Below are 14,556 nucleotides of genomic sequence, written 5' to 3'. Positions count from 1 at the left end.
CTATGTTTTATTTTAAGCAAAAACCTACTTTTTTTTTTTGATGTAGAAATTTTGGTTTTGTGTTCATTGCATTCTGTTGCTGTGATAAGACACCATGATCGAGACAACTTATGAAAAAAAAGTATTTAATTGGATTTATGGTTCCAGAGGGTTAGAGTCTGTGATCATAGAATGAAGAGACATGGAGTGAAGGCATGGCAGGAGGAAGCCAAGCAGTAGCTGAGACCTCAAGTCTCGCCCACCAGCAGGAGGCCGAAGGAGGGGAAGGAGGGGAAAAGGGGCAGGGGATGGTGGGCTTTTGAAAATTCAAAGTTGGCCCTCAATAACAAACCTTTTCCAACAAGGCCGCACCTCCTAAATCCTTCTCAAAGAGTTCCACCAACTGGGGACCACAGATTCCAATATATTAGCCTTTTAAAAATATTTAGATACATTTGAGCTGCTACTTAGTTGAGTCAATGAATCTGTCAGGAAGAGTCCTTGTCTTAAATCCATCCTGTGGGGAACGACAGTGAAACTGTGAAAACGTCACTTCCTGCTTAAAGTCCTTCAGCAGCTCCTGAGGAAGCTGTGGCCTTGTCTTCAGCATCGTCTAAAAACCCCTCAAACTTCTAGCTGCGTTCTTCACACTATTTGCTGTTAGACTTTTTTGGAATGCCTTTCTCTCTTACTGGATGGTTAGTTCTTTTCTCATCCATCCCCTCCCCCCATGACAACCTTTTATCCTTAGTTCCCCTATTGCCAAGTCTTCTTGAAAGCCTTCTGTGGTTTTCCTTCTAAGGTAGAGTAAACCACCTTCCCATGGTACCAGGTTCCTAGTAGCTTCTCTAGGCCTTTCCACACCTCTTCATTAACTTGAGAATTATTTCCTGAAGATTTACTGTGTTCCAGGCACTGTGTTAGATACTGAGAATGAGTGGACAAAGTCCGCTAAATTCCTTGCCTTTTCAGAGCATTTGCAAACGAAGGAGCCAAATTCTCACTGGGTTAATTAGTATAGAAACAACAGAAATCTGGCAGGACAGAGTTGTCTAGAGAAGGGGAAATAAGAAGCCGGATCCCAAATCAGATGGTTAGGGAAGACCTCTTTGTCTGCCTGTGCACAGACCAGAAGAGGTCAAGGGAGGAGACCGTTTTTTCAGTGAGTTTCCTAGATCTGCATGCCTGGGGGTAAGATATGAACTTCCTTTTTGCTCTAGATTGTACTTTTGAATCTGTTCAGCCAACAGCCTTGCCGGGTACAGGTAGTTTCCCTTTGAAGGCAAAGAAAACCTGGCTTTCGGTCCAGTATTTTACAGATCTCTCCTCGGACAAAGAGTATTTTTGTTTGCAACTCATTAAGAAAGATTTGGGGTCCTTATCTAAGGTTGGAGTTTCTCTCATTCAGTGTGACATGAAGGTGGCACCTGCCCCTCTTCACACTGTGGCGTTGGAAGCAAGCCTTGCAGGCTACAGGCTCACCCTCTGCCTCCTGTAGTTGCTGTGAGCAATAAACTCCTTCCTCGTTAAGCCAGGAGTCTTCTGTATTTGGCCAGTATACATGAAGGTGTGGGAAGCTGCTTTGTCAGCTTGTAAACGGGGTAAAGTCCTAGATCTTTTCTGGTTATGACAACAGGCGTTCAAAAATGGAACATTCAAGGCAGTAAATAGCAAAGAGAGGTTCCAAGGTACTTTCTGTGATTCTCTCTCTCGCTCTGTCTGTCTGTATGTCTCTCTGTCTGTCTGTCTCTCTCTCTGTCTGTCTGTCTGTCTCTGTCTGTCTGTCTCTCTCTGTCTGTCTGTCTCTCTCCTCCACCCCCCTTCCTATTTCTGAGAAATACATAGTAAGAGCGGCAGGAGAAGGGAGAACCCAGAGGCTCGGGTTTCCATCTCAGCTCTGCAGCCTACTAGCTAGAAACTGGGTCAACGTCAGTAAACCTTTGGAGCTTCAGTTTCCTGTTTAAAGCCCCGATAGTCTTGTTTTCTCTGTTTTGATGTCAAATGATAGGGCAGAGGATGCATATTAAGTGCTCACAAATGATACGCTGTTTACCATGGTGGGACCTCAGACGCTCCTGTCTGCCACCACTGGTCCATCTTTACTGGTCTCCAGACAGATGATTTCGCCAACCAATAGAAAGCGAGGAACGTCTATGCTCCAGGATTAAGTGTTTCTACCGCACAGTGAGCCACACTTGCTGAGATCTGCTGCCATGTAGATGTTAAGAAGCAAGCCCTCGCTTCTATGCTCCGAGTCTCAGTTCTGTTTCATGAGTTTGCCGCTCAGTGTCGTTGTGGCCAGGTATTGTTTTGAATGTGAGGCCTCACTGTAACCTCAGCACGTGCAAAGGGGACTCATGGTGACTTGGAGATGCTGCATCTCATTTGTGGAAATCTGAACAAGTGATTGATTCCCATGAGAGTTCAGCAGAGGTCTTTGGAGGAAGCCTCTTGGCCAATGAGCTCCAAGAAATGGCTTTGCACCTCCCCAATACAGATGAGGGGCCAGCTGGATGAGAACTTCTGGTTCTGTCTGCTTCAGTCTAAGGACAGAACTGTAGGTGAAGCTTCTTGCACCTCCCTCTCCTTCATTTTACTTAATTTGAGGCAGGGATTTTTCCAGCCTCGGCTGGGCTAGAAATCACATATTTTAGGGTGAACCTCTAATCATCCCATTCTACCTCGCTGGGGTCACAGGCATATGGCCCCGCCATGCCCAGTTTATGTGGTGCTGGGCTTGAGTCCAGAGCTTCAGCTATGTTAAGCAAGCACTAAACCAACCTAGCCACATTCCTGACTTCCCACCTCCCATAACCTTTTCTAATATTTTCTTCCTTTTTTGGGGGGGTAACATTCTGGGGGTAACATTTCCTGGGGTTTGACTCTGTGTGTGAAGCTCTCCTGGGCCCTGTCACAGTAAGCAAGGCAGTTACAGTTCCTGGCAGGTGGCTAATCATGCACACTTGGAGAAGCAATGAGAGAAAATGTTTGCTGGCGGACACGCATGAGGCAGCATGTTGCGTGTTATTGCTCTGGAGAGGTGGTGAGCCAGTTCCAACCTGGTGATGAGTAAACAGGACTGGGACCCTCTGGAGAGAAGATAAGGCCACCAGACAAAGCCCACGGGAATCTACATTCTTCTCCAAGCAGGTATGGCCCTCTTATATCTTTTTCTTTCTTTTTCATTATTTAAAATAGCTACACAGCTAATGGTATCTTCTTTGTAGAGATGGAATGAAAGGACTTTGATCCTTCGTGTTACAGCAGGACTAAAGGGAGAGCATCTCCCCTGAATCTGAGACAACAACATCCTGAGGTTAATCGGGATTGGGGTGGTGTTCCGTCAGGACACGGATTCTGTGCATTTTCCTAGTGCTTCCTCTGGTTGCCTTTCTGAGATAACTTGTGGTATTTCCTCCCTCACACCTCGTATGGGCTGTGCTATTGGACCACATGTGCCTGACCACAGAAACCCTAGGTTGTACAGTTTATATTGTGTAGATACAGAAACACAGACTCAGAGAAACTATGCTTTGCATGGGTGACTTGTGTAGTAAAAATAGGTCTTGGGATCCAAATCCGTGTTTTGATTCACACACTTGATATATAGATATACAATCACACATATCACACACACACAATACATGTATATATTGTATGACTAAATATACATATATAAAAATGTACAAAGATGCACATCTGTGATCTAGTGTCACATATACCTGCGTGTATATAAATATATGTATGTTCATACATACAACTATGTGTTCCCTGATATGATGGTTATGGTGGTTACCATGCCCCACCCCCATCATTGCTGTGGTTATAGTAGTTTTGATGCAAGGTCTTGCTATTCAGATCACGGCTATCTGTCCCTGGAGTAGTAGAATTAAAGGTATATGATATGCCACCTCACCTGGCTCCCCTCCTGGCATATCATAACAAAATGTTTGAGAATAAAGATTTGTTCCAATAAACATTTTGCTACAGATGTTTTTGCTGACTACCTTGATGTCACCTGCCCATCTTGTTCTAATCTGTTGCCTTGTCAGAAAATGATTCTTTTTTTTTTTTTTTTTTTTTTTTTTTTGGTTTTTCGAGACAGGGTTTCTCTGTGGCTTTGGAGCCTGTCCTGGAACTAGCTCTGTAGACCAGGCTGGTCTCGAACTCACAGAGATCCGCCTGCCTCTGCCTCCCAAGTGCTGGGATTAAAGGCGTGCGCCACCATCACCCGGCCAGAAAACGATACTTAATGCCGACGTGGGGTCAATACATAAACGACTTCTCTAATATAGACTGAAAACATCGAGGAGAAGTTGCTTGTTAAGTGATACACTTTGATCAGTATGTATGTGTACTGGTTTGTTTTTGATTTGCCTATTGTCAGTGTGTCACAAACCTAAATGTACCTGGGAAGAGGAAATCTTAATTGGAAAAGAATTTTCAAAGAAAAATGCCTTCATCCGACTGGCCTGCAGACAAGTCTATGGAGGTATTTCTTTGATTAATGATTGATTGTTAAGGAAGGAGCGGGCCTACCCCTGAGAAGGTGGCCCTACGGTATATTCAAAACAAACTAAGGGCTGGAGAGATGGCTCAGTGGTTAAGAGCACTGGCTGCTCTTCCAGAAGATCCAAGTTCAATTCCCAACACCCATGTGGTAGCTCACAACCGTCTGTAACTCCAGTTCCAGGGGTCCGGACACACATGGCAAAATACCAATGCACATAATAAACAAAACAAATAAATAAACACATTAAAGAGAAGCTAACTAAACTGAGCAGTGGTGGCACACACCTTTAATCCCAGCATTTGGGAGGCAGAGGAAGGTGATCTCTGCAAGTTTGAGGCTAGCCTGGTCTACAGTGAGTTATAGGACAGCCAAGGCTACACAGAGAAATCCTGTCTCAAAACTCCCTCCCCTAAAAAAAGCAAACTGAGGATACCAATAGGAACAAACAAGTAAGCAGCTCGCCTTTATGGCTTCTGCTTTGGTTCCTGCCTCCCAGTTCCTGCCTTGGCTTACCACAATGGACTGTGACTTTGGATATGGAAGCCACATAAATCCTTTCCTCTTCAAATTACGAGTTTGGAGACAGATTTGATGTTTGAAGACCTGACACTTCCATTTAAAACTTTTTTTTTAAGTTGAGCAAATAACTATTGGGTTTCTCCTGCTGGTTAGATAAGAGCAGTCTCACGTTCTTTCCTTCATCTTGAGAACCTACTGAGCCAAATGTAAGAACTTCAGAGAACAAAAGTCATCCTCTCTGTAGCTTCCTTGTAGCTAGCACTGGTACCTAAGACTTGCAGGGATGAGCGTGTAATATGCATATCCCATGATTCAACAGCAGCTTAAAACACACAGCCCCTTGACCCCAGGTCCCAGAACATACTATGTGCTTATGTAGATGGTATAGAGGTGACAGGATCATGCACTCAAGAAGCCCACCCTAGTGAAACAAACATCATAAATGTTACAGTAAGTGATGGTCTTGCCAAGGCTGGGAAGGGACTATTATGACGGCCACATAATGAAAGCATATGCTAAAATGACAGAAACCATACAAATTGGGGGATTTGCAATTAGGGAATTGATCCCAGTGAGGTAAGATAAGGCCAAGGGTGCTTCTAAGAGAAGTTGCCCACATATGTACTCTTGTGCTCGAGGGAGGTGGTAGAGGGGGCAGAGGACACTAGAGGTTGCCCTTGGGTGTTGTCCTCAATATCTCTATGTTGTAGGAGGCCACTTGTTTGTTTCCTGAAATAATCACACAGAAACCATATTATTTGCAATATTGTTTGGTCAATAGTTTAGGTGTATCTCTGGATAACTCATATCTTAATTTAACCCATCTCCATTAACCTGTGTATTGCCACGTGGCTTACCAGCAAAGTGTCAACATGTCTGTCTCTGGTGGTGGCTCCATGGCTTCTCCTTGACCCCACCTCCTTTCTCCCAGCATTCAATTTAGTTTTCCCTGCCTAGCTCAATTCTACCCTATCACAGGCCTAAGACAGTTTCTATTAACCAATGGTATTCACAGCATACAGAGGGGAAACCCACATCAACTCTCCACTTAATTTTTTGTAACAGCGTCTCTCCCTGAGCCCAGAGTTGATTGGCTATGCTGGGTCCACCTGTCTGTGCCATCCACTCACCCTACACCTTGTTATAGAGAACACCACAACGCCTGGTTTTTGTTTGGATGCTGGACATCTAGGAGGCAACTTACTGAGTTCTCTCTTTAGCCCAGAAGGTCAGTTCTTAATACTGAGTTCTTATAACCAAAGAGAAGCTGGAAGATGTTACCATCAAGTAAAACAAACACTAAATATAATCTCTTTTATATTGCCTCTGGTAGTTAGTCCTAGGCAAGTCCTACAACCGGCTGTCTGTTACTTTTCCATTGTTGAGATAAGACACCATGACCAAGACAACTTAGAAAAGAAAACATTTAATTGGGGGCTCATAGTTCCAGAGAGTTAGAGTAGTGGTCGAGAGCATGACAACAGGCAGGCCTGGCGCTGGAGCAGTAGCAGTAGCCGAGAGCTCACAAGCATGAGGCAGAGAGAGAGACGAGACAGACAGACAGAGAGAGAGAGAGAGAGAGAGAGAGAGAGAGCGCTAACTGGGAATGGCTTCACCTCCTCCAACAAGGCGTGTACTTCTAATCGTTTCCAAATAGTTGATAGAATTGGGGACCAAGTATTCAAACATAAGAGCATGGGGAGGGCATTCTCATTTAAACCACCATATCTGCCTACCCATGGCTCTAATTTCTAGAACCCCAGAAGCAAATTCAGTCTGTGAAAAAGACAATGGATGCTTTACACACAGACACTTGGATCAGCCCTCCAACACACACACACACACACACAATGCCACCCACTTGTTTCTCTACGATGGTTGTCAGAGAGCCGGATTTAGGAGGCAGGAGCAACAGGAAAGTTACCCGTGCCTAGCCATATTCAGGAAGGCAGGTGAGTGCTGTGGACTCTGCTTCAGCTTTCTTTCGTTTTTATTTTCGCTTGTAATGGAGTCAGAGGGATTTCCGTAGAGAGACAGAACCCTGTGGGAGGTCAGAGCAAAGGCCTGAAAGTAATACTTGTTCTTAAACTCTGGGTCGTCGCTCGTCTCTGGGTGACCTTCAGCTATTTGTTGCAATTCCCTAAGCCTCAGTGTTTGTTACCTAAAATTCGGTATTAAGATACTACGTCCTACGGATGTCCTGAGATTAAAGGATAATGAGTCACACAGACTGAAGGTAGACCCCAGAGTACGGTCCTGGGCACACAATAGCTGCTTACAAACCAAGTCCGCTGCGCCCACGAGGTCGAGCTATTGTTACTAATAACATCAAGGAGAGAGAGTTAGGCTCAAACGGCAGTTGCCTCCTTCCCAGATCTCTGTCAGGCGGAAAGTCAGAGTTCTCGAACTTAAAAGGGACTTTGGGTGGTGGATGGATGGAACCTGTAACGCGTGAGACCCGAGATCGCCTGAGTGGGCCGAGGTGGGGAGAATGGCAAAAGAATGCCTGACCAGCCATGAGAAGGTCCCAGTAGTCTCCTTCCCAGGTCAGGCGGGTCCTGTGGAAGCCAGGTCCCCAGCGTCCCGGGCCCCCAGCGTCCCAGGGCGTCGCCCCGTGCAGGCGAGGGAGAGGCGGGGCGGGCGCGGGACTTTCCCCGCCTCCCTCCTCTTTCCATAAATCACCGCAGCCGCGGCAGCAGGGGAGCCGGGAAGTGTACGGAGTCGGAGCGCAGCGTGGTGGCACCAGACACCTCCCTTTCCCCCGCCGCTTTCTTTCCTTTCTCTTCTCTCACTTGGATCTTTTAAACCTCCCTCTCCTTCCTCTCCCGGAGTCCGCCCCAGCCGCGCATTCGCGCAAGCACTGGTGGCGCCGCCGCCGTCTCCCGGCTGCGCCGAGACTCGGGGAAGCGAAGGCGGCGCTGCTCAGCCTGTGCTCCCAGCCGGCCCGGCCTGTGGGCGTCGCGGTCTCGGAGCCGCCGCCGCCGGGCGATGGTGGCCGCCTGCACGCCCGCGCTGCAGCCGGGCGCCCCCTAAGTTTGCCAGCCACCGCCACCGCGCCGCGGAGCCGGGAGCGCAGGAGACCGGAAAGTTTGGCGGGCTGCGCCTCCCACGGCCAGCGCCTGGAGCCGGTCGGCGGGGAGTGGCCGGAGGCGGCATGGCCCGCGAGCCCAAGGAAGAGGAGACCGTGAGGCCGACCGCTCTGGTCCGCCGCTGTCCCCGCTGCCCTGACTGGCCTGGAGCTCCGCGGCCACCCGTCTGGCTGCTCTGCGTAGTGGCATGCTGGATCCTGGGAGCCGTGGCCGACGCCGATTTCTCCATCCTGGACGAGGCACAAGTGTTGGCGAGTCAGATGCGGAGGCTGGCGGCCGAGGAGCTGGGGGTGGTCACCATGCAGGTAAGGTTCCCTCTTCGCGCCGCCCCACTTGCAGCGCTCTCCGGCTGCACAGAGCCTCTGGGCTGCAATGAGTTCTCTTGCAGGCTGCGGGACCCTTCGTCTCCCGCACTCCTTCACATCGAATCCTCTCTGTCCCGTGTACTCGTCTGCCGCTGCCCCCTCTGCAGAGCTCACCCACTTTGCCTAGCACAGCCACCCACTCCGTAGCCCTGGCCCCATTATGCAGGCTAGGGATTCTCCGGTCTACCCGCAGCTCCTTCCCCAGTTTGCACTCTCTCCCTTCGCAGATTTGTTTTCACCCGGCACTCCTGCAAACTCCTTTTCCCTCTTTGTGTCCCCATCCCAGGGCAGAGCGTCCCGCCCGACTCCGGGCATTCTCTAAGGCCCCACCACTCCCCCTTGAACCCTTCCAGCGTCCTAGAGGTCCCTGGCGCACGAGTTGGCGAGGGAGGGAAGACAGAGCGTCCGCCGAGCTGCAGGACGGCCAGGGTCCGGGCTGCCTAGCAGCCTGGGTTTGCACTCCCTACCCTGCCGCTTTGGGGGAGGGGACGGGCTGGCCTGGAAGATCCCCAGCTCCAGTCCCTGTGGGGACTCTTTTTTGTTGCTTTCCGTTCTTGCGGCCCTCGGTCGCGTGCTTGTCTGCTGTGTAATTTTTGGTTTGTGTGTGCCTTTGCTGGGAGGAGGAAGGACAAGGTGAAGGGCTTCCATTTTTCCCAGCGTGTTTACCGGTTCGGCCTTTCCAGGGTTGTAGATTAATTGCCTTCGGCTGATAAGGATTTCTGACAATGCTACTAATAACCCACAGTTGTAAAAATTGCTAGACAGCAACCACCTGGAGATCCTATCGCGCCGTTATTCTCATCTTGGCGGAGAAGGCCCACTCCTTTAAGAACTGATGAGATGACATTCCGAGTGTGAAACCAGTGAAACAGACTAGTTCTCTAGACTCTGCATTTCTGCAATAATAGTATCGGGATTGGTCTTCGAAAGACCGAAGTTTTCAGGAATGTGGTCTCAATAGGTTTCTGATTTCTAACCTAGACTGACCATTCCACCTCCCATGGGCGAGGTGTTTTTGCTTCTCTTTGGGATTCAGGTTTCTGAGGGCTTTCTTTTTAAAACCTCCTCTCTCCCTGGCCTCCTAAAAGGTTGCAGTTTGCTTAAAGCAAGTTCCACAGCTCTTCTCCACGCTGGCTTTTCTAAGGTGGTGTGATAATGGCTGGGAGGGTAAATTTTCACTTACTTGCAGAAACCCGGGCCTGACATTCCACGGAGTGGGATTTTCTTTATTTCCACCATAACAGCTACTCTTTGAAAGTGCATCTTTGGTTACTTCCTGTCACCTTTTTTACATTTAGGTTCAGTTTTAATTTCTTCCATGTGCATTTTCTGGTTCCTGACCAGAAGGGCTTTTGGAGGCAATGAAAGACTTCCAGATTTGCTTTGCATTGGTGAATGCGTTAATTTAGACACAGAATTGTGTTTTCCCACAGAGGATTTTCTTTTATTAAAAGGGATTTCATGTGTGGCAATTTAAGGTTTTGCTTTCAGGATTAGGCGGCCTTTGCCACCTTCACCCCATCTCTAGGGCAGAATGAGGGATGGCACCCCCTCCCCTTCCTGTAAGCTGAAGGCTTGCTGTTTCTAAGATTCTGGCAGCAGTTTTACTGTTTCTCACCCTAGTCCTTGACAAAAGGTGAAATCTGATCCTGCGACATTGTCATTCAGGTAGGGAGACACTTAGGAAAAAACCTCGTGTCTATGTAGGGGGTGTGTGTGCCCAAATGGCCCTTTATCTCCTCCCAACTGGGGTCTCTCTAACACCTCTGCAACCTCACTGTGGAAAGGGACCTCCTGTGGACAGGGTTTTGTCTGGCAAAATGTAAAGTGGCTTCTCTCCTTTTTTGAAAGGGAGGTGCTTACTGTATTTAAATTCCTCTTCTTGAGCGTGGATCTGCCACTTGCTCCTATCTGGGAAATTGCAGGGAGAGTCTCCTTATTGCAGGGAGAGTCTCCTTTGAAAGGAGCTAGATTTGCCAGCTTTGGGAGAAGTACTTGTGCATAACAAATCCTGTGCCTGTTAGACTTCTGGCTTTTAGCATAGAGCATGTGAACTTTGGGGTTTGTTCAGTGAGTCTGAAATGAATGTGGGCCCTTTGCCCAAAATGAAGATGACGTGCCCTCTGTTCTGGAATGTGGATTTGGTGCTTCAGCGACAAATAGCCCATGTGGCTATTAAGTGGAGCTGGATGACTTTCACACACACACACACACACACACACAGTTGAGACAGACATCAAGACTTTGCCCCTTTGCAGGAAGAGAGTGTCTGCGCCCCCCCTTCACCCCCAGTGAAGGGATTGACTTGTTTTATTTAACCTTGGCATTTTATGAGAAACTATCAGTAGACCTGTTAATTTTTAAAGCCAGTTTCCAGGCCTTTTAAGTCGTTTTGCTGCGGAAATTTTCCAAAAGCATCTCTTCATTTGGAGAAACGGTAGAGTAGCTTCCCAGTGAGGCCCGTTGCTTTGCTGGAGCTCCCAGTCTCTGCAAACATTGCTCACCGGAGACTGAGCGAGGAAACTCGCAAAGGCAAAGCAGCCTTTCCATACTAGGGCTTCCCGTGACACCGTTCTTGTGCTTGCTCCTCGAGAAGACTGAAAGGCAATCTGTCTTACAAATTGTTTTGGAAAAGTTTTCCAACTGAGGTTGCTTGCTCATGTTTTTGTTTTGATGTTTTTTTGTTGTTCTTTTGAAAAATAACGACCCCCATGTTTAAGCAATGAGGTTTGCACTAATCAGTTTTCCTGGGAAAGCTGCCACTGCAGACTGCCTCCCTAGCGGCAGACATCATAGATCATGAGTGAAAGTCAGAAACCTAGTCATTGTCTCCTCAGGAGTCTGGTGACCTGAAGCCATCGATGCTGGGGTGTGGGGAGCAGAAAGGGATGCAGCAAGCTTTGGGTGGATGGTATTGCACAGTGGAAAGAGCCCCAGGGGTGTCCCTGAGATCTGGATTCCAAAGAAGTTACTTGCTAGCTGGGTGATTTCATTTGTCCAGTGGTTGGTAGCGATTCTTCTAAGATGTGCTGTGTGACTTCCCAACACAGGAAGGCTATCACTGTGTATATATAACACATGCCACTATGAAGCGGTGGCTGAGAAATGTTCATGGATGTGGTAGTTTTTAGCTCGGTGCTAGGTGTTTGGGGAATTACAAGAAGATATTCCTACATTGCCTTTTAAGGGGTTTGCCTTAAACACTAGTTCTCAACCTGTGGGTCGCGACCCTTTGGTGGGGTTTCCAAAAGACCCCTTCACAGGGGGTTTGCTAAACACCATCGGAAACACATATATTTACATTATGATTCATAACTAGCAAAATTATAGTTATGAAGTAGCAACGAAAATAGTTTTATGGTTGGGGTCACTACAACATGAGGAACTGTATTAAAGGGTTGCAGCATTAGGAAAATTGAGAACCACTGGCCTTGAAGAAGAGGTAGGATTGCACAGGTAAAATGCTTAATTCCCCAATGCCTGCTTGTTAGAAGGCTTATCTACCCTGGGAGCTATTTCATCAGGCATTTTATAGGCCCCCTTAACATTATATGACAATTGAGGCTTCCTAACAGCAAGGGTCTGGCTTGGTGCCAGTGTGCCCACCTTGGTGTGAGCTCTGCTGTGCTGGGCGTGCTTGCTGTGAACTTGGCAGACACAGCAGCAGGTTGGTCAGACAGCTGCTGTGTGGGGCCTAGGGAGAGAAAAGAAGAGGGGATTCCTTTCAAAAAGAGTATCAGAAGTGAGAGGTGGAGCTTCATCTCAGTTAGAGCAGCCGCCAGGATGAGGTGACTTCAGGCATAGAAGGGCCTGGGTAGGCAGAGGTGTCCGTTGAAGACAGCAATGCTGTAAATAGCCTTCCTGTGCAACAAGAGAGTGACGGAGCCACACAAATCATTGCTCATTTTGGTATATCTCTAACACATTTGGAGTAGAGGGCTTCTTCTCCGAGAGGGCTTGAGGTACACTCTGTTGGTGCTAAAAGGTGGCCAAGGCCTGGTCCCCACTCCTACTCCTACCCCTTTGTCTCTTAGTGGTGGAAATAGACCCAAAAGGAAGCAGAATGATACACGGGATGAGTGACAAGGCCTAGAGGAGTCAGAAGGTACTGGTGAGCACTGTAGCAGAGAGACAGGGGTGGGGAACAGGGTATCACAGGGCCACAGAACGGCCTTGCTCTATTCTGCGGCGATCTAAGAAGTTAGCTGCTTGGGCCTCTTTAGTGGAATGCTGAAAGCAGAAGCAGCAGCCTCAGCTGTGAGCAGATCAGCCATCTTCAGACACTGCTCATCTCTTTGCTGGCATCGAATGAGGAGGCTGGTGTAGCTCCAGCTTTTGCCAGAAGGCTGGCTCTGACTCCACCTCTCCGTATAGAAGATCCAGTGTGGTATCTCATCTCTTTGGCTACCCTCACTGTCTGTGGTGATTGGTCATAGATGTTTCAGGGGCTGGACTGCAACCATCAGCTGATTCAGTCAGACTTAGGTGAGGCTTATATTTTCCTCTAAATTGTGTACCATCCAAGGCATAACCTGGTTTTGATCGATTTAAATATGTATTGGTGCACTACAGGCTATTTTAGAAGAAAAACAATGTTTGCAAATAATGTGGATTAGTTTGTATGTTTGTATAAAATCTTAGTGGGAAAATTGTTATTTCTTCCTTCTGGAACTGAATACTTGGAGCAGAAGAAAGCAGAGCCATTATAGGTGACTCTGAGTTGAACTTAAGAATGGACCCAAGGAAAAACATATTGAATGACTTTTGCTGACTGCTGTTGTCTTAGTGCTGGCTGGACTTCCTCCACACTAAAGCCTGCCTTGGCTGGCTTCGTGCCTTGCGCTCATTAGTTTCTCTGCCAGCCCTGCTTGAGTTGTACTTGGGCTTGGGAAGGGGAAAGCCATGGTTTCACACTTCATAACATGTCGGTGCTATTTCTGGTTGCCAAGTTGACTCCTTTAGCCTAAGTGGGTAGGTTAGGTGAGAGCCTTCTGAAACTTGCCTTTTGCTGGGAGGTGGAGTGAAACTCACTGTGGATCTTTCTGGACTCTGTAAGAATCTGCTGAACCTCAGAGTATCATGGGGGCACCGGTGACAGCAGTTTTGACTCAGCCAGTTATTAGTTGTGTAACTTCTTCCCAAATGTTATTAAACCCTCCTGAACTTCCGTGTCTTCTCATTTCATGTGGTTCACAGGAGGAGGTATATTTTCAAGAAGAAGAAAAAACACACAAAAACTCCATCGAAACCAAAACCAGACTAGCCCAAGGCCCTGCTGAGGAGCATTCAATAAACAGAAATATAAATATGTAAAAATGGGCGTGGTCTGCTCAGTGTGAGGTTAGAAAACAGAATGCAGAAGCGTGCAGTTCCTGCAAAGGGCCCATCTCACCCTCGGATACCCGGTTTTCAAAGCGGCCATGCTTCTGTTCTGGAGTTTCTTGGGGATCATGTACAGACCTCAAGCTTGTACCGGCAAACCGCCCTCTGGGGTGTCTGAAGAAAGTACTAAGTGTGCAATTTGTAGTTATTTACTCTTAAACTTGTTGAAAAGTTGTCTTTTTTTTTTTCACGTACAAAACCAAAGAAAATATTGTAAGAGTACACATATCTCTCTCCTCCAGCTGAAACAGCTGCTGCTCACTAGTGGGCGACCAGGCTGGGTCTGCTGCTGCCTCCACCTGCTCTTCCTTTCCGCCAGGTGATAGGGAACCAACTCCACATTCTGAAGTTTTGTTTGTAGCATTTCAAATCGCATTACAATTTAATTTATTATCATCATGAGTGTTTGGAAGTGCTTTCTTTCTTTGGACTTCCTGTTGTGTAGGATTTTAAATAGTTAGTCCTTTTGCCCGGCGACCAGCCCTGAGGATAGAAAACCTCTAGGTCTCCCCCAGTAACATTTTCTGTCCCTTGTTTTCCTGCGTATTTTCCCACGAGGCTGTGATGGTTCTTGTTTTCTTGTGGTTGGGATTTAGTGTAGGCACATGTGCGAACCACATCTGCCCGGTTCTGTGCCCAGAGTGATTGGGGGATAAGACAAACTGTTAAGTGGGAGACTTTTGAGGACCAAAGAGGAAGAGTTTCTCCA

The 14,556-nt window shown here is 47.6% G+C and overlaps 1 protein-coding gene across 1 annotated transcript in view; it reads left to right on the top strand.

The window, feature by feature from the left end:
* The first annotated feature begins 7,707 nt into the window (after nt 1-7,707).
* The window catches only part of Cachd1 (cache domain containing 1), a 229,875-nt gene continuing 223,026 nt past the window's right edge, over nt 7,708-14,556 (top strand). The window contains exon 1 of the mRNA XM_057784644.1: nt 7,708-8,405. Coding sequence (XP_057640627.1) covers nt 8,166-8,405 — 240 coding nt within the window. The 5' untranslated portion in view covers nt 7,708-8,165. The remainder of the gene's footprint in view (nt 8,406-14,556) is intronic.

Source organism: Chionomys nivalis, chromosome 11 (assembly GCF_950005125.1).
Source record: "Chionomys nivalis chromosome 11, mChiNiv1.1, whole genome shotgun sequence".
NCBI lineage: Eukaryota > Metazoa > Chordata > Mammalia > Rodentia > Cricetidae > Chionomys > Chionomys nivalis.
This window is presented reverse-complemented; position numbering and strand designations above follow the sequence as displayed.